The 24,159-nt window shown below is 44.9% G+C and overlaps 1 protein-coding gene across 1 annotated transcript in view; it reads right to left on the reverse strand.

Moving 5' to 3' along the window:
• slc12a1 (solute carrier family 12 member 1) overlaps positions 1 to 21,738 on the reverse strand; it is a 132,449-nt gene extending 110,711 nt beyond the window's left edge. The window contains exons 1-13 of the mRNA XM_045689383.2: positions 21,151 to 21,738; positions 17,164 to 17,301; positions 9,971 to 10,046; positions 8,081 to 8,176; positions 6,296 to 6,435; positions 5,979 to 6,089; positions 2,837 to 2,948; positions 2,455 to 2,582; positions 1,753 to 1,837; positions 1,501 to 1,664; positions 1,209 to 1,316; positions 772 to 895; positions 49 to 150 (exon numbers count right to left, since the gene is read on the reverse strand). Of these exons, the coding sequence (XP_045545339.2) occupies positions 49 to 150; positions 772 to 895; positions 1,209 to 1,316; positions 1,501 to 1,664; positions 1,753 to 1,837; positions 2,455 to 2,582; positions 2,837 to 2,948; positions 5,979 to 6,089; positions 6,296 to 6,435; positions 8,081 to 8,176; positions 9,971 to 10,046; positions 17,164 to 17,301; positions 21,151 to 21,411 (1,645 nt within the window). The 5' untranslated portion in view covers positions 21,412 to 21,738. The remainder of the gene's footprint in view (positions 1 to 48; positions 151 to 771; positions 896 to 1,208; positions 1,317 to 1,500; positions 1,665 to 1,752; positions 1,838 to 2,454; positions 2,583 to 2,836; positions 2,949 to 5,978; positions 6,090 to 6,295; positions 6,436 to 8,080; positions 8,177 to 9,970; positions 10,047 to 17,163; positions 17,302 to 21,150) is intronic.
• Positions 21,739 to 24,159: the final 2,421 nt, after the last annotated feature.

Raw genomic sequence — 24,159 nt, forward strand, 5'->3', positions numbered from 1 at the left:
GTTAGAGAGAGAGAGAGATTTAGAGAGAGAGAGTGAGAGAGAGAGTACCTGGGGACTTGGCGTATGAAGCGTGGAAGCAGGAGAAGTTGATGAGGGCGTACGATGCCAGGAAGAAGTTGGAGATGATGGGAGCGATGACGTTCAGATCAGCTACACACACACACACACACACACACACACACACACACACACACACACACACACCACACACACACACACACACACACACACACACACACACACAGAGAGAGAAAGAGAGAGAGACACACACACAAACACACAGAGAGAGAGACACACACAAACACACAGAGAGAGAGAGACACACACAAACACACACAGAGAGAGAGACACACAAACACACAGAGAGACACACAAACACACAGAGAGAGAGACACACATACACACAAACACACACAGAGAGAGAGACACACACACAGAGAGAGAGACACACACACAGAGAGAGAGACACACACGCAGAGAGAGAGACACACACACAAACACAGAGAGAGAGAGACACACACAGAGAGACACACACAAACACACAGAGAGAGAGACACACACAAACACACACAGAGACACACACACAGAGAGAGAGAGACACACACAAACACAGAGAGACACACACAAACACACACAGAGACACACACACAAACACACACACAGAGAGAGAGAGACACAACACAGATTCACTTGAGTTGTTTGTGACATTACCAATATTAAACTAATTGGCGACTGTGGTTTATCTTAAATGTGTGTAGTGACCTCACTCACCGATGATTATGAAGGCGACAGCGATGATGAAGGTCAGAACGTAGCCTCTGATTGGCTCGTTGTTCTTGCCGTGTCCCTTGGCGAAGAACTTCAGTGCAGTGTAGATGTTGTCTTTACACAGAGCCTGAGAGGAGGAAGAGGAGGAGGAGGAGGAAGAGGTGGGGGGCGAGAAGGAGCAGGAAGAGAAGGGTGGATGAAGAGGTGGGGGAGGAGGGAGAGAGAGGTAGAGGAGGGAGGAGTGGGAGTTAGCTGATTGTAACATAGTTTGACAGTTGTTGTCATCTGGCTAGAAGGAACATGAAAAAGAGAACCGCCGGTCACAAGGTGGGGCTCTGTTTCACTCATCATAGACCTTGTAGTAGCACCTGGAACCCTCAGAGCTGAGGAATGAGGATCAAGTGAGCAGACAGGTGATAGACAGTAGTAGTGTGACTGACCTGGAAGACTTTGGGTGCGCTGACGAGGGAGGCGAGGGCAGAGGAGAGGGTGGCAGAGAAGGTTCCTGCTGTGATGAGAGGACCGAACCCTGACACCATGGTCATCACCTGGGGAGGAGGAGACACAGGGGCCGTTTACTTTCACCGGACTGTGTGTGTGCGTGTGTGTGTGTGTGTGTGTGTGTGGTTTTGTTGTGTGTTGTAGTGAGTGTTCCATTTCTGTGTTGTTGTACTGAATGTGTAACTGTGTTGTTTGATTGTTGTTACATTATGGTTGTTGTTGTTGTTGTACCTGGAAGTTGTTCATGGAGCCAAACTTGCAGCTGTTGACATCACAGGAGGAGAAGTTCCATCCCTGCTCACAGGCAGCAGTGTTGGTACCATTACACAACATGTCCATCCCTGTGGCAATGGTGTCGTTGATGTTTCCTGTTGCATCACGCACCACCGTGGCAGCTGCTCAATTAGAAAACAGAACAGACACAACATTTAGGGAGGGTTTCGTGTGTGCGTGTGTGTGCGTGCGCGTGCGTGCAATCCTTACAGACACAGAGGGCGACTCCCAGGTATGTGACTCCAGTGATGAGGATGGCCAGCAGGGTTCCTTTAGGGAGAGCATCCTGGGGATCCTGCAGGAGAACCAGAGATATAGACACCATCGTTAACAACAGCAGAAGTGATAGCTGGAGGAAACAGTTATACTGATATAACGTGGTTTGGGTCTATGGGATCATTATTCTCTGTTGTTTAAAATGAAGGTGCCTGTTCACAGACACAATAAAGAGTATTTCTCTCTCTCTTTCGCCATCCACCTCTCTCTCTCTTAATCTCCCCTTCACCCTCTCTTTCCTCTCCAGTGTTGGGGAAGCTACTCTGAAAATATAGTTTACCAAGCTACCAATGACTTCACACAGGAAGAAGTTGTGCTACAGTAAAGCTACCCTAAAGAGAAATATACAGTAGTTTATAAAGCTACCCTAAAGAGAAATATACAGTAGTTTATAAAGCTACCCTAAAGAGAAATATACAGTCGTTTATAAAGCTACTTTGAAAAAGTATTTCACTACATCCAAACTACTTCGTGAAAATAATCATATCTGAAATGTCATAATATAATGTTAAGAAACATGACTACAAGAACACATTGCTCTGGAGTCAGATGTTAACAGTGAACTGAGATCTGTGTGGTCAGGCAGAGGAAAATAGTGGGTCATTTGTGAAATAGTCATTTTTTTGCCCTTCATACCTTCAGGTCTCCAGAGATGTTAGCTCCGGCCAGGATACCCGTGGCAGCAGGGAAGAAGATGGCGAACACAGAGAAGAACGTCTCTCCATCTCGGAAGTCCGGCGGTAAGTTCTCCATAAATATTTTGGCTGTGGGGGAGAAAGAGAAGAGAATAGATGTGGATGAGAAGGGTGTCTCTGTGTCAAACTGGTGTTTCTGTCTTTGTGTGTCATTTGACAGAGAATAGAAAAGTACATGAACTGACCATGTGACCTGAGCAGGACAAACTCAGGGCTCTACTCATGAAAGTAATATAGCTTGATTATAAATGTGAGCATTATAAAGGTTATATATTTGATGAATTCCTCTATCTATATGAAGGAAACCTCTGTTGTTGCCTCACCGTCATAGTTAAAGAATCCTTTGGACTTCTTGTCGGTGGAGGCTGGGATGCCGGTTCCTACGAAGACGTTGGCGATGGCAACCAGGAGGATGATCAGTAGACCGATCTGAGCCTGAAGAGACAGGACATCAACAGGTTAGTCTGGGTTACAAAGCTTCCATATGAAACTAGAGGACAGTTACAAGGTCACACCATTCCTCTCCAACAGTTGAAGAGGACAAACCGACTGTGATACAGAACTGAACACACACTGATCTCAGTTACGATCAATATCAGACATGGAATTGAACGATGTCAAGTTGATATCAGTTGATACATTTTCTGCTAGAAACATGGGGATTTGAACCATACTGTATGTGGATCTGTCTCTAGTGCAGTGCAGCATAGTGAGAGTAACATAATGTAGTGTAGTGTATGTGTTGTATATTATATAATGCAGTGGTGTAGTATAATGTAGCGTTGAGTAGTGTATTATAATGTAGCTTAGCGAAGTATAATGTAGTGTAGCGTAGTATAGTGTAGCGTAGTATAGTGTAGTGTAGCATAGTACAATGTAGTGTAGCGTAGTGTAGTGTAGCATAGCATAGTGTAGTATAATGTAGTGTAGTGTAGCATAATGTGGTATAATGTTGTGTAGAATAATATAGTGTAGTATAATGTAATGTAGAGTAGAGTAGCGTAGTGTAATTTAATGTAGCGTAGGGTAGTGTAGTGTAGTATAATGTAATGTAGTGTAGCATAATGTAATGTAGCGTAGAGTAGTATAATGTAATGTAGTATAATGTAATGTAGCGTAGAGTAGGATAATGTAATGTAGAGTAGCGTAGCGTAGAGTAGTATAATGTAATGTAGCGAAGAGTAGTATAATTTAATGTAGAGTAGTGTAATGTAGCGTAGAGTGGTATATTGTAATGTAGAGTAGTATAATGTAATGTAGCGTAGAGTAGTGTAATGTAGCGTAGAGTAGTATAATGTAATGTAGCGTAGCATAGAGTAGTATAATGTAATGTAGAGTAGTATAATGTAATGTAGCGTAGATTAGAGTAGTATAATGTAATGTAGCGTAGCGTAGTATAATGTAATGTAGCATAGAGCGTAGAGTAGTGTAATGTATCGTAGAGTAGTATAATGTAATGTAGCGTAGAATAGAATAATGTAATGTAGAGTAGTATAATGTAATGTAGAGTAGTGTAATTTAGCGTAGAGTAATGTAATGTAGCGTAGAGTAGTATAATGTAATATAGCATAATGTCATTTAGCGTAGAGTAGTGTAATGTAATGGAGCGTAGAGTAGAGTAGTGTAATGTAGCGTGGAATTGTATACTGTAATGTAGCGTAAAGTAGCATAATGTCATTTAGCGTAGAGTAGTGTAATGTAATGGAGCGTAGAGTAGAGTAGTGTAATGTAGCGTGGAATTGTATACTGTAATGTAGCGTAAAGTAGTATAATGTAGTGTAGCGTAGAGTAGTATAATGTAATGTAGCATAGAGTAGCGTAGAGTTGTATAATGTAGTGAAGAGTAGTATAATGTAATGTTGCGTAGAGTAGTATAATGTAATGTTGCGTAGAGTAGTATAATGTAATGTTGCGTAGAGTAGTATAATGTAGTGTAGCGTAGAGTAGTATAATGTAATGTAGCATAAAGTAGTATAATGTAATGTAGCGTAGAGTAGTATAATTTAGCATAGTTTAGTATAAGGTAATGTAGCATAGAGTAGCATAGAGTAGTATAATGTAATGAAGTGTAGATTAGCATAGAGTTGCGTAGAGTAGTATAATGTAGTGTAGCGTAGAGCAGTATAATGTAATGTAGAGTAGAGTAGTGTAATGTAGAGTAGTATAATGTAATGTCGCGTAGAGTAGTATAATGTAATGTTGAGTAGAGTAGTATAATGTAGCGTAGAGTAGTAAAATGTTATGTAGAGTAGAGTAGTGTAATTTAGCGTAGAATAGTATAATGTAATGTAGCGTAGAGTAGCTTAGAGTAGTATAATGTAATGTAGCGTAGAGTAGTATAATGTAATGTAGCTTAGAGTAGTATAATGTAATGTAGCATAGAGTAGTATAATATAATGTAGCGTAGCGTAGAGTAGTATAATGTAATGAAGCGTAGATTAGCATAGAGTTGCGTAGAGTAGTATACTGTAATGTAGCGTAGAGTAGTATAATGTAGTGTAGCGTAGAGTAGTATAATGTAATGTAGCGTAGAGTTGTGTAATGTAGCGTAGAGTAGTATACTGTAATGTAGAGTAGCGTAGAGTAGTATAATATAATGTAGCGTAGAGTTGTATAATGTAGCGTAGAGTAGTATAATGTAATGTAGAGTAGTATAATTTAGCGTAGAGTAGTATAAGGTAATGTATCGTAGAGTAGTGTAGAGTAGTATAGTGTAACGTAGCGTAGAGTAGTATAATGTAATGTAGCGTAGAGTAGTGTGATGTAGAGTAGTATACTGTAATGTAGCGTAGAGTAGAGTAGTGTAATGTAGCTTAGAGTAGCATACTGTAATGTAGAGTTGTGTAATGAAGCTTAGAGTAGTATAATGTAATGTAGAGTAGTATAATGTAAGGTAGCGTAGAGTAGTATAATGTAATGTAGAGTAGAATAGTGTAATGTAGAGTAGTATAATGTAATGTAGCATAGAGTAGTATAATGTAATGGAGCATAGAGTAGTTTCATGTAATGTAGAGTAGTGTATTTTAGCATAGAGTAGTATACTGTAATGTAGAGTAGAGTAGTATAATGTAATGTAGCATAGAATAGTATAATGTAATGTAGAGTAGTGTAATGTAGCGTAGAGTAGTATACTGTAATGTAGAGTAGTGTAATGTAGCGTAGTATAATGTAATGTAGCGTAGTGTAATGTAGCGTAGTATAATGTAATGTAGCGTAGTGTAGTATAATGTAGTGTAGTTTAGTATAGTGTTGTATAATGTAGTGTTGTGTAATGTAGTGTTGTATAATGTAGTATGATGTCGTGTTGTTTATTTCAGTGTAGTTTAATGTAGTGTAGTATAATGTAATGTAGCATAGTCTAGTATAATGTAGTATAATGTAGTGTTGTATAGTGTAGTGTAGTTTAATGTAGTGTAGTATAATGTAATGTAGCGTAGTGTTGCTTAGCGTTGTGTAGTATCTCACCTTGGCCTCCCACTCCATCCCGGCCACTGAGATCCCCAGCAGCAGTACCACCGAGATACAGCCAATGATCCTGATGTCATTCAGCTCATCTATCATGATGGCATCGTTTTCCTGTAGAGGAAAGGAGGGGGAGAGAGAGGTGGAGAGAGAGATGCACAGGGAAAGGTAGAGAGAGGGGGGAAAGGGAGAGAGGGACCACTGTCAGTGATCTGACACACACACACACACAGACACAGACACACACACACACACACACACACACACACACACACACACACACACACACACACACACACACACACACAGATGTTACGTACCTTGAGTAGGTCCACCACAGTCTCTGCAAAGCCCACCACGTACATCGCCACGGCAACAGCGTTAGCGAAGGCGAAGATGAGACCGATGGAACCGCCAAACTCTGGTCCCAGACTACGTGATATCAGGTAGTACGCCCCTCCTGGAAACCAATCAGTCAATCACTCAATCAATCAATCAATCAATCAATCAATCAGTCATTCTTCATTCCTATACTTGTACATACAGTGGACACAGAGCAGGTAGGGAGCGGGGATAATAACATTCCTATACTTGTACATACAGTGGACACAGAGCAGGTAGGGAGCGGGGATAATAACATTCCTATACTTGTACATACAGTGGACACAGAGCAGGTAGGGAGTGGGGATAATAATATTCCTATACTTGTACATACAGTGGACACAGAGCAGGTAGGGAGCGGGGATAATAACATTCCTATACTTGTACATACAGTGGACACAGAGCAGGTAGGGAGCGGGGATAATAACATTCCTATACTTGTACATACAGTGGACACAGAGCAGGTAGGGAGTGGGGATAATAATATTCCTATACTTGTACATACAGTGGACACAGAGCAGGTAGGGAGCGGGGATAATAACATTCCTATACTTGTACATACAGTGGACACAGAGCAGGTAGGGAGCGGGGATAATAACATTCCTATACTTGTACATACAGTGGACAGAGAGCAGGTAGGGAGTGGGGATAATAATATTCCTATACTTGTACATACAGTGGACACAGAGCAGGTAGGGAGCGGGGATAATAACATTCCTATACTTGTACATACAGTGGACACAGAGCAGGTAGGGAGTGGGGATAATAACATTCCTATACTTGTACATACAGTGGACACAGAGCAGGTAGGGAGTGGGGATAATAATATTCCTATACTTGTACATACAGTGGACACAGAGCAGGTAGGGAGTGGGGATAATAACATTCCTATACTTGTACATACAGTGGACACAGAGCAGGTAGGGAGCGGGGATAATAACATTCCTATACTTGTACATACAGTGGACACAGAGCAGGTAGGGAGTGGGGATAATAACATTCCTATACTTGTACATACAGTGGACACAGCAGGTAGGGAGCGGGGATAATAACATTCCTATACTTGTACATACAGTGGACACAGAGCAGGTAGGGAGCGGGGATAATAACATTCCTATACTTGTACATACAGTGGACACAGAGCAGGTAGGGAGTGGGGATAATAACATTCCTATACTTGTACATACAGTGGACACAGAGCAGGTAGGGAGCGGGGATAATAACATTCCTATACTTGTACATACAGTGGACACAGAGCAGGTAGGGAGCGGGGATAATAACATTCCTATACTTGTACATACAGTGGACACAGAGCAGGTAGGGAGCGGGGATAATAATATTCCTATACTTGTACATACAGTGGACACAGAGCAGGTAGGGAGCGGGGATAATAACATTCCTATACTTGTACATACAGTGGACAGTCATTGAGAACAACCTTAGAGCTCTCCTTGTTCTTTCCAACATTGTCTCATGTTGATAATGTGTTGATCTCCTGTATAAAGCCTCACTACTGTTATTTTACTGCTGCTCTTTAATTATTTGTTATTTTTCTTCTTTTTTTTTTTATTACTTATCTGTTTTTTTTACTTAGCACTTATTTTTTTCAAAACTGCATTGTTGGTTAAGGACTTGTAAGTAAGCATTTCACTGTAAGGTCTACCTACACCTGTTGTATTCGGCGCATGTGACAAATAACATTTGATTTGATTTGGTTGACTCACCTCCTCGTACCACTCCATTGGTGCAGATAGCAGACATGGAGAGACCTGTGACAGTGGTCACCACACAGCTCAGAGCAATGACCACAATGCCCAGACCTAAAACAGAAAATACCAGTTAATCCAACTCACCCCTGCTCAGGCCATTTACAGTCTGTCTACATGTGATAGCATACAATGCTTTCCAAAGTTTGAATTCCACGCTGAAATGTCTTTCTTTTCTTCTTAAAGATGGTCCTCCAGCAATTTTGGAACTTGTACTGTTGAAAAGTGATATAAATACAGTAAAGTACAAAAAATAAAGGGTAAAAAATATGTTTTGAGCAAAATAGTTTTTTTTTTTAAACACAACTGCAAACTTCAAGGAGTTGGTCTGATGGGAAGTTGTGATGTCATCGGCCTCCTCCCTTGCTTGAGGAACAATAGAGGAGCATTAGAGAGCAGAAGAGGAAAGGCCAACCCCCACTTGTGCCATATCATGAGGATACCTGGACCACCTATTGAGATGTGCCTTTTGTTAAGTAAATCAGGTGATGTATGAGCCTAATCAGAAACTGGAGTAGGACTTTAAGAACCTGAGTATAAAGGAGTGTAGAGTGTTCTGTTTTTGTCACACTGTGCTGGTTCTGAAATAATCTACCACCTCCTCTCTCTAACACCTGACCACACCTTCTGCCCCCTCCAGTCACCTCTAACACCCTGCGAAACACAGTGAAGCCTTCTGTGCGTCTGAAATGGTCCATTCCCAGGACTAATGGTGCTGTAGGCCTCCAGGCTGTTAGTCCCAGCAGGATGTTTACTCTGATATCTGTCATGGTCTCTATCTGAACTGCAGCCCGCTCTCTGAAATACATTAGTTATGCTCCATAAAGAGGTCCTCACCCCTAATAAACACTCACATGCACACCAACACACACACATACACACACCTGGTACATTCAAGCTACTTCCTTTTCTTTGACCTCGGAGTGAAGGACACTGGGAGCTGACTGGTTGTCTGGCCCTCTTTTTGTGTTGTACATATTTTTGCATGTCTACACTCTCAGAAACAAAGAGTGCAGCAAAGAATGTCCCTGTAGGTCAGTGGTATCCAAACCTTTTCAGTGGGGACCCAATTTTTTCCACCAGAATTTCTGGGGACACCATTTTCCATCCAATCATTTCTTGCGACCCCAACCCAAATCTAAAGACACAACCTTAAAATGTTCATTGCATATTCATCTCTTAACAAAATGAAAAGAAACCAATAAAATTGTAACTTTCAAATGATCTTTCTCAAAACGTTTGTATATTGTATACAGTAATACAATAATAATCTGTACTCCTCATTGTTTAAAATATATATTTTTAAATTTGGCGACCCCACTGCAATTACCCCATCGCGACCCCAACTTTGAATACCACTTCTGTAGGGGAGTATTGGGGAACCCTCAGAATTTTTCTCCCATTTAAGATAGGTAGAACTCTTTCTGGTTCCCAATACCACCCCTTATCTATTTGGAATCCAGATAATTTATTTGTAACCTGGTTCTATTTGGAAACCTAAAGGGTTCTATCTGCCCTGAAAAGGAGCCTGTTTTCAGGGGGTTGTCCTACAGGAACAAATGGAGCCTGTTTTCAGGGGGTTGTCCTACAGGAACAAAAGGAGCCTGTTTTCAGGGGGTTGTCCTACAGGAACAAAAGGAGCCTGTTTTCAGGGGGTTGTCCTACAGGAACAAATGGAGCCTGTTTTCAGGGGGTTGTCCTACAGGAACAAAAGGAGCCTGTTTTCAGGGGGTTGTCCTACAGGAACAAATGGAGCCTGTTTTCAGGGGGTTGTCCTACAGGAACAAGTACTCTTTTTTTCTGAGAGTGTATGTGGTGTAATTATTTATTACTCTGTGTTGTACTTACCCCAGCCGGCCTGTCCAAACACCCAGGACAGACGGATGAACAGCATCACACCCCAGATGTTCAACATACATCTCACCTAGAGAGGAGGAAAGAGAGGAGGAAAGAGAGGAAGAGAGAGGAGGAGAGACAGGATGAGACAGAGGAGGAAAGAGAGGACGAGAGAGAGGAGGAGAGAGGGGAGGAGAGGAGGAGAGAGAGGGGGGAGAGATGAGGAGAGACAGGAGGAGAGCGAGGGGAGGAGAGAGACAGGATCAGACAGAGGAGGAAAGAGAGGACGAGAGAGAGATAGGAGGGGAGGAGAGAGAGGGGGGAGAGAGCAGAGAGTAGGAGAGAGGCTAGTTTAGGTAGACACTGAGGTTAGCCCTGAGTTACACACAGGGCAGGATTACAATCCAGTTATCACAAAATACAGTAACTATCTGAATCACTTTGACCTTGTCTCTTCACTTCCAGTCAGATCGTAGTTAGGTTAGATAGAGACTGGGTTATGACAGAATGACTATCTGAATCTCTTTGTCACTGTGTCGGTGTCTGTGTCTGAGGCTTCCAGACAGATCATGTGACCTGTCAGGGTATCACTGAGGTATGCAGGTTAACTCATTGATGCTAGGTTGTGATACAGCTCAGGAGTGGCCAGGGTGACCCCCAGTGACCCCCAGTAGAAGAGGTTCCCATAACCTGACCACACAGACCAGGACTCCCCATTCACCCTGTTCGATATCCAGCCACACTCTCTTAGACTCCATTCCTACTCACCAGGATCCCATTAGGCCAGTCCCCATAACCAACTGCCCTCACCAGGATCCCATTAGGCCAGTCCCCATAACCAACTGCCCTCACCAGGATCCCATTAGGACAAGCCAGTCCCCATAACCAACTGCCCTCACCAGGATCCCATTAGAACAGGCCAGTCCCCATAACCAACTGCCCTCACCAGGATCCCATTAGGACAGGCCAGTCCCCATAACCAACTGCCCTCACCAGGATCCCATTAGAACAGGCCAGTCCCCATAACCAACTTCCCTCACCAGGAACCCATTAGAACAGGCCAGTCCCCATAACCAACTGCCCTCACCAGGATCCCATTAGCCCAGTCCCCATAACCAACTGCCCTCACCAGGATCCCATTAGAACAGGCCAGTCCCCATAACCAACTGCCCTCACCAGGATCCCATTAGGACAAGCCAGTCCCCATAACCAACTGCCCTCACCAGGATCCCATTAGGCCAATCCCCATAACCAACTGCCCTCACCAGGATCCCATTAGGCCAGTCCCCATAACCAACTGCCCTCACCAGGATCCCATTAGGACAGGCCAGTCCCCATAACCAACTGCCCTCACCTGGATCCCATTAGGACAGGCCAGTCCCCATAACCAACTGCCCTCACCAGGATCCCATTAGAACAGGCCAGTCCCCATAACCAACTGCCCTCACCAGGATCCCATTAGGACAGGCCAGTCCCCATAACCAACTGCCCTCACCAGGATCCCATTAGGACAGGCCAGTCCCCATAACCAACTGCCCTCACCAGGATCCCATTAGAACAGGCCAGTCCCCATAACCAACTTCCCTCACCAGGAACCCATTAGAACAGGCCAGTCCCCATAACCAACTGCCCTCACCAGGATCCCATTAGCCCAGTCCCCATAACCAACTGCCCTCACCAGGATCCCATTAGAACAGGCCAGTCCCCATAACCAACTGCCCTCACCAGGATCCCATTAGGACAAGCCAGTCCCCATAACCAACTGCCCTCACCAGGATCCCATTAGGCCAATCCCCATAACCAACTGCCCTCACCAGGATCCCATTAGAACAGGCCAGTCCCCATAACCAACTGCCCTCACCAGGATCCCATTAGGGCAAGCTAGTCCCCATAACCAACTTCCCTCACCAGGATCCCATTAGGCCAATCCCCATAACCAACTGCCCTCACCAGGTTCCCATTAGGCCAGTCCCCATAACCAACTGCCCTCACCAGGATCCCATTAGCCCAGTCCCCATAACCAACTGCCCTCACCAGGATCCCATTAGGCCAGTCCCCATAACCAACTGCCCTCACCAGGATCCCATTAGGCCAGTCCCCATAACTAACTGCCCTCACCAGGATCCCATTAGGACAAGCCAGTCCCCATAACCAACTGCCCACACCAGGACCCCATTAAGAACCATCCTAACCCTGCCCCAATGTAACCCATCTTTACTCCCCAGGACCCTCCTAACCCTGCCCCAATATAACCCATCTGCATTCCCCAGGACCCTCCTAACCCTGCCCCAATATAACCCATCTGCATTCCCCAGGACCCTCATAACCCTGCCCCAATGTAACCCATCTCCACTCCCCAGGACCCTCCTAACCCTGCCACAATATTCCCCATCTCCACTCCCCAGGACCCTCCTAACCCTGCTCCAATATAACCCATCTCCACTCCCCAGGACCCTCCTAACCCTGCCCCAATATAACCCATCGCCACTCCCCAGGACCCTCCTAACCCTGCCCCAATATAACCCATCGCCACTCCCCAGGACCCTCCTAACCCTGCCCCAATATAACCGACCTCTACTCCCCAGGACCCTCCTAACCCTGCCCCAATATAACCCATCTCCACTCCCCAGGACCCTCCTAACCCTGCCCCAATATAACCCATCTCCACTCCCCAGGACCCTCCTAACCCTGCCCCAATATAACCCATCTCCACTCCCCAGGACCCTCCTAACCCTGCCCCAATAAAACCCATCTCCACTCCCCAGGACCCTCCTAACCCTGCCCCAATATAACCCATCTCCACTCCCCAAGACTTTCCAAACCCTGCCCCAACATAACCCATCTCTACTAACCAGGACCCTCTTAACCCTGCCCCAATATAACCCATCTCTACTCCCCAGGACCCTCCTAACCCTGCCCCAATATAACCCATCTCTACTAACCAGGACCCTCCTAACCCTGCCCCAATGTAACCCATCTCCAGTCCCCAGGACCCTCCTAACCCTGCCCCAACATAACCCATCTCTACTAACCAGGACTCTCCTAACCCTGCCCCAATGTAACCCATCTCTACTCCCAGGACCCTCCTAACCCTGCCCCAATGTAACCCATCTCTACTCCCAGGACCCTCCTAACCCTGCCCCAACGTAACCCATCTCTACTAACCAGGACTCTCCTAACCCTGCCCCAATGTAACCCATCTCTACTCCCCAGGACCCTCCTAACCCTGCCCCAATGTAACCCATCTCTACTCCCAGGACCCTCCTAACCCTGCCCCAATATAACCCATCTCCAGTCCCCAGGACCCTCCTAACCCTGCCCCAATATTCCCCATCTCCACTCCCCAGGACCCTCCTAACCCTGCCCCAATGTAACCCACCTCCTCTCCCCAGGACCCTCCTATCCCTGCCCCAACATAACACCTCTACTAACCAGGACCCTCTTAACCCTGCCCCAATATAACCCATCTCCACTCCCCAGGACTCTCCTAACCCTGCCCCAATATAACCCATCTCCACTCCCCAGGACCCTCCTAACCCTGCCCCAATATAACCCATCGCCACTCCCCAGGACCCCCCTAACCCTGCCCCAATATAACCCATTTCCACTCCCCAGGACCCTCCTAACCCTGCCCCAATATTCCCCATCTCCACTCCCCAGGACCCTCCTAACCCTGCCCCAATATAACCCATCTCCAGTCCCCAGGACCCTCCTAACCCTGCCCCAATATTCCCCATCTCCACTCCCCAGGACCCTCCTAACCCTGCCCCAATGTAACCCACCTCCTCTCCCCAGGACCCTCCTATCCCTGCCCCAACATAACACCTCTACTAACCAGGACCCTCTTAACCCTGCCCCAATATAACCCATCTCCACTCCCCAGGACTCTCCTAACCCTGCCCCAATATAACCCATCTCCACTCCCCAGGACCCTCCTAACCCTGCCCCAATATAACCCATCGCCACTCCCCAGGACCCTCCTAACCCTGCCCCAATATAACCCATCTCCACTCCCCAGGACCCTCCTAACCCTGCCCCAATATAACCCATCTCCACTCCCCAGGACCCTCCTAACCCTGCCCAAATATATAACCCATCGCCACTCCCCAGGACCCTCCTAACCCTGCCCCAATATAACCCATCGCCACTCCCCAGGACCCTCCTAACCCTGCCCCAATATAACCCATCGCCACTCCCCAGGACTCTCCTAACCCTGCCCCAATATAACCCATCTCCACTCCCCAGGACCCTCCTAACCCTGCCCCAAAATAACCCATCTCTACTCCCCAGGACCCTCCTAACCCTGCCCCAATATAACCCATCTCTACTCCCCAGTACCCTCCTAACCCTGCCCCAAAATAACCCATCTCTACTCCCCAGGACCCTCCTAACCCTGCCCCAATGTAACCCATCTCTACTCCCCAGGACTCTCCTAACCCTGCCCCAATATAACCCATCTCCACTCACCAGGACCCTCCTAACCCTGCCCCAATGTAACCCATCTCTACTCCCAGGACCCTCCTAACCCTGCCCCAATGTAACCCATCTCTACTCCCCAGGACTCTCTTAACCCTCCCCCAATGAAACCCATCTCTACTCCCCAGGACCCTCCTAACCCTGCCCCAATATAACCCATCTACACTCCCCAGGACCCTCCTAACCCTGCCCCAATGTAACCCATCTCAACTCCCCACGACCCTCCTAACCCTGCCCCAACATAACCCATCTCTACTAACCAGGACCCTCTTAACCCTGCCCCAATATAACCCATCTCTACTAACCAGGACCCTCCTAACCCTGCCCCAATATAACCCATCTCTACTAACCAGGACCCTCCTAACCCTGCCCCAATGTAACCCATCTCCAGTCCCCAGGACCCTCCTAACCCTGCCCCAACATAACCCATCTCTACTAACCAGGACTCTCCTAACCCTGCCCCAATGTAACCCATCTCTACTCCCAGGACCCTCCTAACCCTGCCCCAATGTAACCCATCTCTACTCCCAGGACCCTCCTAACCCTGCCCCAACGTAACCCATCTCTACTAACCAGGACTCTCCTAACCCTGCCCCAATGTAACCCATCTCTACTCCCCAGGACCCTCCTAACCCTGCCCCAATGTAACCCATCTCTACTCCCAGGACCCTCCTAACCCTGCCCCAATATAACCCATCTCCACTCCCCAGGACCCTCCTAACCCTGCCCCAATGTAACCCATCTCTACTCCCAGGACCCTCCTAACCCTGCCCCAATGTAACCCATCTCTACTCCCAGGACCCTCCTAACCCTGCCCCAATATAACCCATCTCCACTCCCCAGGACCCTCCTAACCCTGCCCCAATGTAACCCATCTCTACTCCCAGGACCCTCCTAACCCTGCCCCAATGTAACCCATCTCCACTCCCCAGGACCCTCCTAACCCTGCCCCAATATAACCCATCTCCACTCCCCAGGACCCTCCTAACCCTGCCCCAACATAACCCATCTCTACTCCCAGGACCCTCCTAACCCTGCCCCAACATAACCCATCTCCACTCCCCAGGACCCTCCTAACCCTGCCCCAATATAACCCATCTCCACTCCCCAGGACCCTCCTAACCCTGCCCCAATATAACCCATCTCTACTCCCCAGGACTCTCCTAACCCTGCCCCAATATAACCCATCTCTACTCCCCAGGACCCTCTTAACCCTGCCCCAATGTAACCCATCTCTACTCCCCAGGACCCTCCTAACCCTGCCCCAACATAACCCATCTCCACTCCCCAGGACCCTCCTAACCCTGCCCCAACATAACCCAACTCTACTAACCAGGACCCTCCTAACCCTGCCCCAATGTAACCCATCTCTACTCCCCAGGACCCTCCTAACCCTGCCCCCAATATAACCCATCTCTACTAACCAGGACTCTCCTAACCCTGCCCCAATATAACCCATCTCTACTAACCAGGACCCTCCTAACCCTGCCCCAATATAACCCATCTCTACTCCCCAGGACTCTCCTAACCCTGCCCCAATATAACCCATCTCCACTCCCCAGGACCCTCCTAACCCTGCCCCAATATAACCCATCTCTACTCCCCAGGACCCTCCTAACCCTGCCCCAATATAACCCATCTCCACTCCCCAGGACCCTCCTAACCCTGCCCCAAAATAACCCATCTCTACTCCCCAGGACCCTCCTAACCCTGCCCCAATGTAACCCATCTCCACTCCCCAGGACCCTCCTACCCCTTCCCCAATATAACCCATCTCCACTCCCCAGGACCCTCCTAACCCTGCCCCAATATAACCCATCTCCACTCCCCAGGACCCTCCTAACCCTGCCCCAATATAACCCATCTCTACTCCCCAGGACTCTCCTAACCCTGCCCCAATATAACCCATCTCTACTAACCAGGACCCTCTTAACCCTGCCCCAATGTAACCCATCTACACTCCCCAGGACACTCCTAACCCTGCCCCAACATAACCCATCTCTACTAACCAGGACCCTCCTAACCCTGCCCCAATGTAACCCACCTCTACTAACCAGGACCCTCCTAACCCTGCCCCAATATAACCCATCTCTACTCCCCAGGACTCTCCTAACCCTGCCCCAATATAACCCATCTCCACTCCCCAGGACCCTCCTAACCCTGCCCCAATGTAACCCATCTCTACTCCCCAGGACCCTCCTAACCCTGCCCCAATATAACCCATCTCTACTAACCAGGACTCTCCTAACCCTGCCCCAATATAACCCATCTCTACTCCCCAGGACTCTCCTAACCCTGCCCCAATATAACCCATCTCCACTCCCCAGGACCCTCCTAACCCTGCCCCAATATAACCCATCTCTACTAACCAGGACTCTCCTAACCCTGCCCCAATATAACCCATCTCCACTCCCCAGGACCCTCCTAACCCTGCCCCAATATAACCCATCTCTACTAACCAGGACCCTCCTAACCCTGCCCCAATATAACCCATCTCTACTCCCCAGGACTCTCCTAACCCTGCCCCAATATAACCCATCTCTACTCCCCAGGACTCTCCTAACCCAGCACCAATATAACCCATCTCCACTCCCCAGGACCCTCCTAACCCTGCCCCAATATAACCCATCTCCACTCCCCAGGACCCTCCTAACCCTGCCCCAATATAACCCATCTCCACTCCCCAGGACCCTCCTAACCCTGCCCCAATATAACCCATCTCTACTAACCAGGACTCCCTTTATCCAGCCGAACCTCACGGTTCCATCTTTGTTGTCCAGGGGAATGACAGACTCCACGTCGTCCGACGGCGTCCCGTCACTCCCCTCTCTGTCCTCCACCGTGTTCGTCACCGAGATCCTTCCATTCTAGAGAGAGAAAATAGGAGAGGAAAAGACTTGTCAGGGGTACGTATCACTCCAGTCTACCTGGAGGAAGATAAAGAATACGGCTGGTAGAGGAAGAACGAATATGTTGAAATGGCCGTAGGTCATCTTATTCAACTTTAGAGGAAGTTTAGATTCGTTTTGTCTTTAGGAAATCAGAGAGAGTTGGCAGTGCAGTAACTTTATGTTAGAATTCTGGGCCTCCTATTGGATAGGTAAGTCTCTATGAGGTCAGAACACTGTTGAAATGTTCTCTTTCTAAATCAATCAAACAAGAGACGCAGTGTTCTTGTTCGTGAGTGTGTGTGAGAGAGAGAGTCGTGCAGTTTGATTCTGATGAAGATGGATACATGTTTGGAGAAGCATTATTATACTGTGTGCTTGTCCTTGAAGACTGCACTCTGTGTGTGTGTGTGTGTGTGTGTGTGTGTGTGTGTGTGTGTGTGTGTGTGTGTGTGTGTGTGTGTGTGTGTGTGTGTGTGTGAGTGTGAGTGTGTGTGAGAGAGAGAGAACAGGGTGGACCCAATTTAAACTTTTTGTAAGACGAATATGAAGTGTTTAAAGGACGCATGAGTACCAAACTCTTTAATGAGATGCTCAGATCTCTGTCTGGTGTAGGGCGTGGCGTGGCTGTCAGACAGCGATAACAGACTGTCTGTCACCTAAAGGTGTAAAAAATCTATAAAACACTTTAGCCTGTCAGTATGTCAACCATTGTGTAGATCTATTCTTATCTCTGTCTTTGACGACTGTTCAGTCCCAGTGTTGGCAGTAGGTTTATAGGGTGTGAAAGATGGTTGAACTGCGGTTAATGAAAGTGGCAGGAATGTTTCTAGTTAAATGAATGATTAAAGGACTATAAACTCCATTTATATCTCTCTCTCCTCTCCTCTCTCTTTATCTTATCTTTCTCTCTGAGACTATAAAACATATGTTCTTTTCTCCAGAGAGTTCATGTTGTTCTCTTTCAGTACATAGTAGGTCTATAAATGCTTTAAGGGGAATGAGTTGACCAATCCAAGGCCAACCCACTGCACACTCCACGTCATTTCAACGTGGATAATTGGGAAATATTTGGTTGAGACCTTGATCAATGAGATTACAACCTATATTCACCCACTCAAAAAGAGAGCCGAAAGTAAGTTGAATTTCCAATGTGTTATCACTATTCTTTCATCCATCTAAAAGTACAACCAAATTCAAATGAAAAAACAATGTCAGATTTTTGGTTTAGTTATCACCCAAATGTATATCACTGTGCTTTTAACCGTTTAAAAGCACAGCAAAGTTCAAATGGGAATACAATGTCAGATATTTTGTTTATGTATTTATGTGTTATAACTGTCCTTTATCTAATAGCAGAACCAAATGACCTGGATTGCAGTTGAGATGACATTAAAAGTACATGATGCCATGATCAATGCCATTCGAGATTCTGGGCAGATTATTACCGCAATTGTGAAGATCTCCACAGACCTGCAACGAGCTATGCATGCTATCTTCAACATGCATGGTTTATATGATGATGTAAGAAGACATTTATAGTTACAGTAACCTCAAACTGTGACCATGGATGTGTTGCTAATTTTAAGGGTGAATGTTTCATTAGTTTGTAAGATAGCCTATTTACTGTATTACAATTGAATTGTGTTTGGTTGACAAGGCAACCAAATATTAAAATTTTAAGGAGATGTATTTACTGCTTGGATAGTTCCATCTGTACAACTGGCTTAACCCCATTCTTTGACTTTTATTGTTGGCTAAGTTGGAGACGTGGATCCACCATATAATTTGTTAACTTGTCAACAAGTTAATAGGCTATTTATTGTATTTCAAAAGTGATATTGAATTGTGTTTGGTTGTAAACGCAACCAAATATCAACATTTGAAGGAGATTTATCTTCTGCTTGCATTCATCCATCTGTGCCACTGATTTAAAGGCAAATTAAACTTTAAATGCACTTTAAATAAAGTTGAATTTGATTTAGTCCTGTTGTTTAACTTAGATTTTTGACTGAGATGGAGACGTGAATCCAACATTTATTTATCCAACAATGATTCATTTGAAAACAAACTGGAATTAAAGCCAGACTAAGTCAGTGGTACAGATGGAACTATCCAAGCAGAAGATACATTTCCTTAAAATGTTGATATTTGGTTGCGTTGACAACCAAACACAATTCAATATCACTATCACTTGAAATCCTATTGTCTATTTTTAGTTCAATCCTGGGTTGAATTGAAACAATAGCTGTTGATGACTTTGAAAATGATATATAGGGCTAAAAATAGCATAATTGATGACATATGAGTGATACATTATGGTCACATTTAATTTTCTCTGTTAAACCTACCCTTTGGAATGGGTTCGATAGCAACAGCAAATCACATTGGTAAAAGTCAGTGACAAATATCATTCTTTTATAAAACATTTTTATTTAACCTTCATTTAACTAAGCAAGTCAGTTAAGAACAAATTCTTATTGTACAATTACGGCCTACCCCGGGCTAACCCTCCCCTAAACCAGACGACGCTGCACCAATTGTGTGCCGCCCTATGGGACTCCCGATCACGGCTGGTTGTGATACAGTCCGGGATCGAACCAGGGACTGTAGTGACGCCTCTAGCACTGAGATACAGTGCCTTAGACCGCTGCGCCGCTCGGGAGCATCATAGCTAAGCAAGGCTTGTTTAAACCCTGGATGTGAGACCAAATGGTAGCTGTAGATAAATCAGTTCTCCAGTAGGAGGTGCTGCCTAGCCTATTGTCTTTTCTTATTCTACTGATAGTGGATATAATGTTGAAGATCTGACGTTGTTATAAAGGTACAAATTCAACATATTTTATACAAGGTTTGTCTATGTGGACATTTGGTTACCATGATGACACAATCTTGTGGTTGAAATGTTACCCTCAAAACAGCGGTTGATGACTTTTTTCAAATCCAATGTATTTCCCACGTAGATTCCACATCACAATATGTTGAGAAATTAAGTTGAAATAACATTGATTCAACCAATTTGTGCCCAGTGGGAAGTGACTTTCCCTTCTTTAGAACAGACATGAATGACTGTTACCCAATCACTGATGTGACATGATAGTAATCTGTGGCACACAGTCAGAGAGAGAAAGAGAAAGAGAGAGTGAGATAAACAAATCAACAGAGAGAAAGAAATACAAACAGAGAGAGAGATTTGTGACACGTTGCCATGAAAACAACATTGTAAATACAACCAATATTTATGTTTACTTTCTTCCCCTACTAGTCGTACTACAACTATATGTACATTATTAAAACACTGTACATAGCTGATAATAGAACATTTGACACATCTTTATCCTTTTCAAACCTTTATCAGTGAAATGTTTCCTGAACATTTTTTATACTTTTTTGTTGTTGATGTTTTATTTTTTTTCTTCTTACTTTCGTTTATTATTTATTTAACTTGCTTTGGCAATGTAAACATATGTTTCCCTTAACAATAAAGCCCCTTTGAATTGAATTGATTTAATTGAATTGAGAGACAAACAGGCCAATGTTAATGTCAAAACATGTTCCACATATAAATGTAATGTTTTTCATTTACTGAATCGGAATTTCAATGATCTTTCTGAATTGTCTGGATTAAAGGAGAGTTGATTCCAGTTAAAAGGCTGCTGACTTGGTGGAGACAGTTGTGTGATGTGTGTGCCGGTATGGAAGAGAGAGCGATGCACAAGATATACAGATGTACAGAGACAGGTCTAAATACAGATGTGTGTAGAGGGGGTTGTAGAGGTGTGAGTACAGGTGTGGGTGCAGGTGAGGAGGACTCAGACACACACTGACCTTCTGGAAGACATCGTGGAGCTCCTGCAGGGACGGTCGGACCGCACGGTTACCGCTCACACTCCCAGCATTACGGTAGAAGTCGATGTTGGGCACACGATCCAGCGTGTCATGACCAAACGCACTGACCACGGACGGACGGACGGCCCGGTGCTCTCCGTTACCGGTCCCATTACCGTTAGAGGTGGTACCACCGGAGAAAGACGTCTCCTCATAGTTAGGGGGTTCGTCCCCGATCCTGTCATAGGCATCATTCTCCATCAGACTGGCTGTAAATACAGGCTCCTCACACCTACTGGCTTCTACAGGTCAAACACTACAGAAAAGGAATACTGAGGTCCTTCAGTCCTCTGGTCAGGGCCTAGAGGCTGTTTAAGTATCAGAAGCAATCGGCAGCTATGGGTTTGGAGCGCTGGTATGACAGACTAGTGTTGGTTCATCTGATTCTGTTTAGTTAAATCCTTGTGTAGGTCCAGAGCTGACCTATAGACCTGTCATATAGGCTGAGGTTGGCTCTGCCACCCTGGCTTTATATCCTCCTGGCCCCTACGCTGGGCTGTGCCTGGGACTCAGCCATTGGCTGAACCAGCGGTTCTACCAACCACTCTCAGGACCCTGTATGTCTCAGATGTCCTTGCTGCATCCTCGGGGCCACAAAGCCTCTGACTAACCATTAACCAAGTAATAAACACCTTGGAAGATAAAGACCTGGAGCTCGCAGTGTGAAATCAAAGCAAGCCTAAATATCTTATATTGAGGGATAATTCACTTAAAATTAGTATTTTTTATAGTTTTTTGTAGCAAGCTGCATTATCTAACGACATTGGCAGACAATTTTGTTTATTTTAACCGCCCAAAAACCTAATACAAGTAATTTATCTTATTTCAAGATAATTTTATAGATATTTTACCTAATACGACTATTAAGGTACAATATCTTGAACAGATTACTTATATTAAAGATGCACAATGCAGAAATCTCTACACCATTTCCTGGTTGCTTTCAAAAAGAATGACAGATCTATAACACACATTTCTATGTGAATTTGGTCCGGTCGCCCAAAAAGTTACATATTGGAGCTTTAAGTCTATAGATTAAAATAAGCAAAATGATCTGCCAATGATAGGATTTATTTTAAAAAGTGAATTATCACTCAATATAAAAAAATGTAGGCTTAAGGTCACAAGGTGACCAGGAAAATGTTAAAGGTTAATGTCTCTAATGATATGCCACTAAACAATTAATAGGTTAGAGAGGAATGGCAATGTGACTCTAATGATAGGGGGTTATGATTGACACATGGTGTGGAGAAATAACTTCTGCCTTATTCTCGAATTATGTAAATTGGCGTTGATACTCTGTCAGTGTATACATCTGCAGTTTTAGTGTCTGTAAAGCCTATTGTCTGTCTCAATCCCAGTATCTATTTCTATGCTTAATAATGAATAAAAAATCAGCAAAATGTACTGTTGATAGAACAGAGATAGAAAGAGTGTTGTGGAGGTGGGAATTTTTACAGGAAGGTCACACTGACTGAAACTGTCAGCAAATAATACAATGCTGAATACAAAGGCTGACTTTACAATGAAATGCTTGCTTACGAGCCCTTCCCAACGATGTCTAGTAAATCACAGTAATCATGTGTGCAGGGAGGAGTAACACATCTCTGATGAACTGTAATGGAGGTTGTCATACTGGACAGGTTGAGTGGTGCAGTAATAGGATGAGGTTGAGTTCTTCATGCGCAGTCCATGTTAGGCTTAGTTCTTCATGCACAGTCCGTGTTAGGCTTAGTTCTTCACGCACAGTCCGTGTTAGGCTTAGTTCTTCACGCACAGTCCGTGTTAGGCTTAGTTCTTCACGCACAGTCCGTGTTAGGCTTAGTTCTTCACGCACAGTCCGTGTTAGGCTTAGTTCTTCACGCACAGTCCGTGTTAGGCTTAGTTCTTCACGCACAGTCCTTGTTAGGCTTAGTTCTTCATGCACAGTCCTTCTTAGGCTTAGTTCTTCATGCACAGTCCCTGTTTGGCTTAGTTCTTCATGCATAGTCCTTGTTAGGCTTAGTTCTTCATGCACAGTCTGTATGAACTCTGAATGTATGAACTCTGTATGAACTCTGAATGTGTTAAGAAGTCAATATGTTGGTACCTTTTAAATAAAGTATAACTATTATTTGTACCCATCTTTTGAACTATTGCATGACACCACATGTTAAGTATGTTTCACATAATGTACTATGATGTTAGGTAAATAAACCTCAACCTGAAACTGAACCCAGAGTGGCAGAGCACTAGGAGGTGAACAGGTGGACAGGAAATGAAAGGTGTTAATATGGAAGTTAATATGAGACTTAAAGGGGAACTGACAGCGTTTTAGCAACATGAAATCTTATTAAAATCTATTCATATTCACCCCCAGGAAGAATATGACGCCTTCTTTTCTGACAAGCGAGCAAATAGATTTTTTCACATTTTCATACTTTCATAGAATGTTTGGGAATGATGCAGAGTAAGGTATTGGTGAAAATTCCATAGCAATCTACAGTAAGAAAGTGGCAGTGCATTTGGACAATTAATAGACACTGCAGTAAATAAAAACGAATAGAAAGTGTGTCTTGTCCAGGCCCGGACTACGCAGACCGGTGCGCCATAGCCAATCAGAGCTACAGTAGGCCTTTATGCAAATTAGGCACACAGGCCTGCCTGCCATCATTCACTTTGAACTGGACACAGGCAGTAGCAACAGAACAACTTTACACCATTATAAATCATTTTCAAAAGCCACAAAATGCAGTTTAATGGTTTTCTGCAAATGTGTAAATACCATGCGAGTCCTTTTACATATGGGAACTTTACAATCCTATTGATCAAACAACCATAAACAGGTTCATTCAATTACATGTTAATTATATTACATACACACACCTTAACGCATACTTTTCAATTATATTATGTGACCTAAACATTAAAAAAATATATTTATATTAAAACATTTTCCTTGAAGCATAA

This window comes from Salmo salar, chromosome 11 (genome assembly GCF_965601325.2).
Source record: "Salmo salar chromosome 11, fSalSal1, whole genome shotgun sequence".
In the NCBI taxonomy this organism is placed as follows: domain Eukaryota; kingdom Metazoa; phylum Chordata; class Actinopteri; order Salmoniformes; family Salmonidae; genus Salmo; species Salmo salar.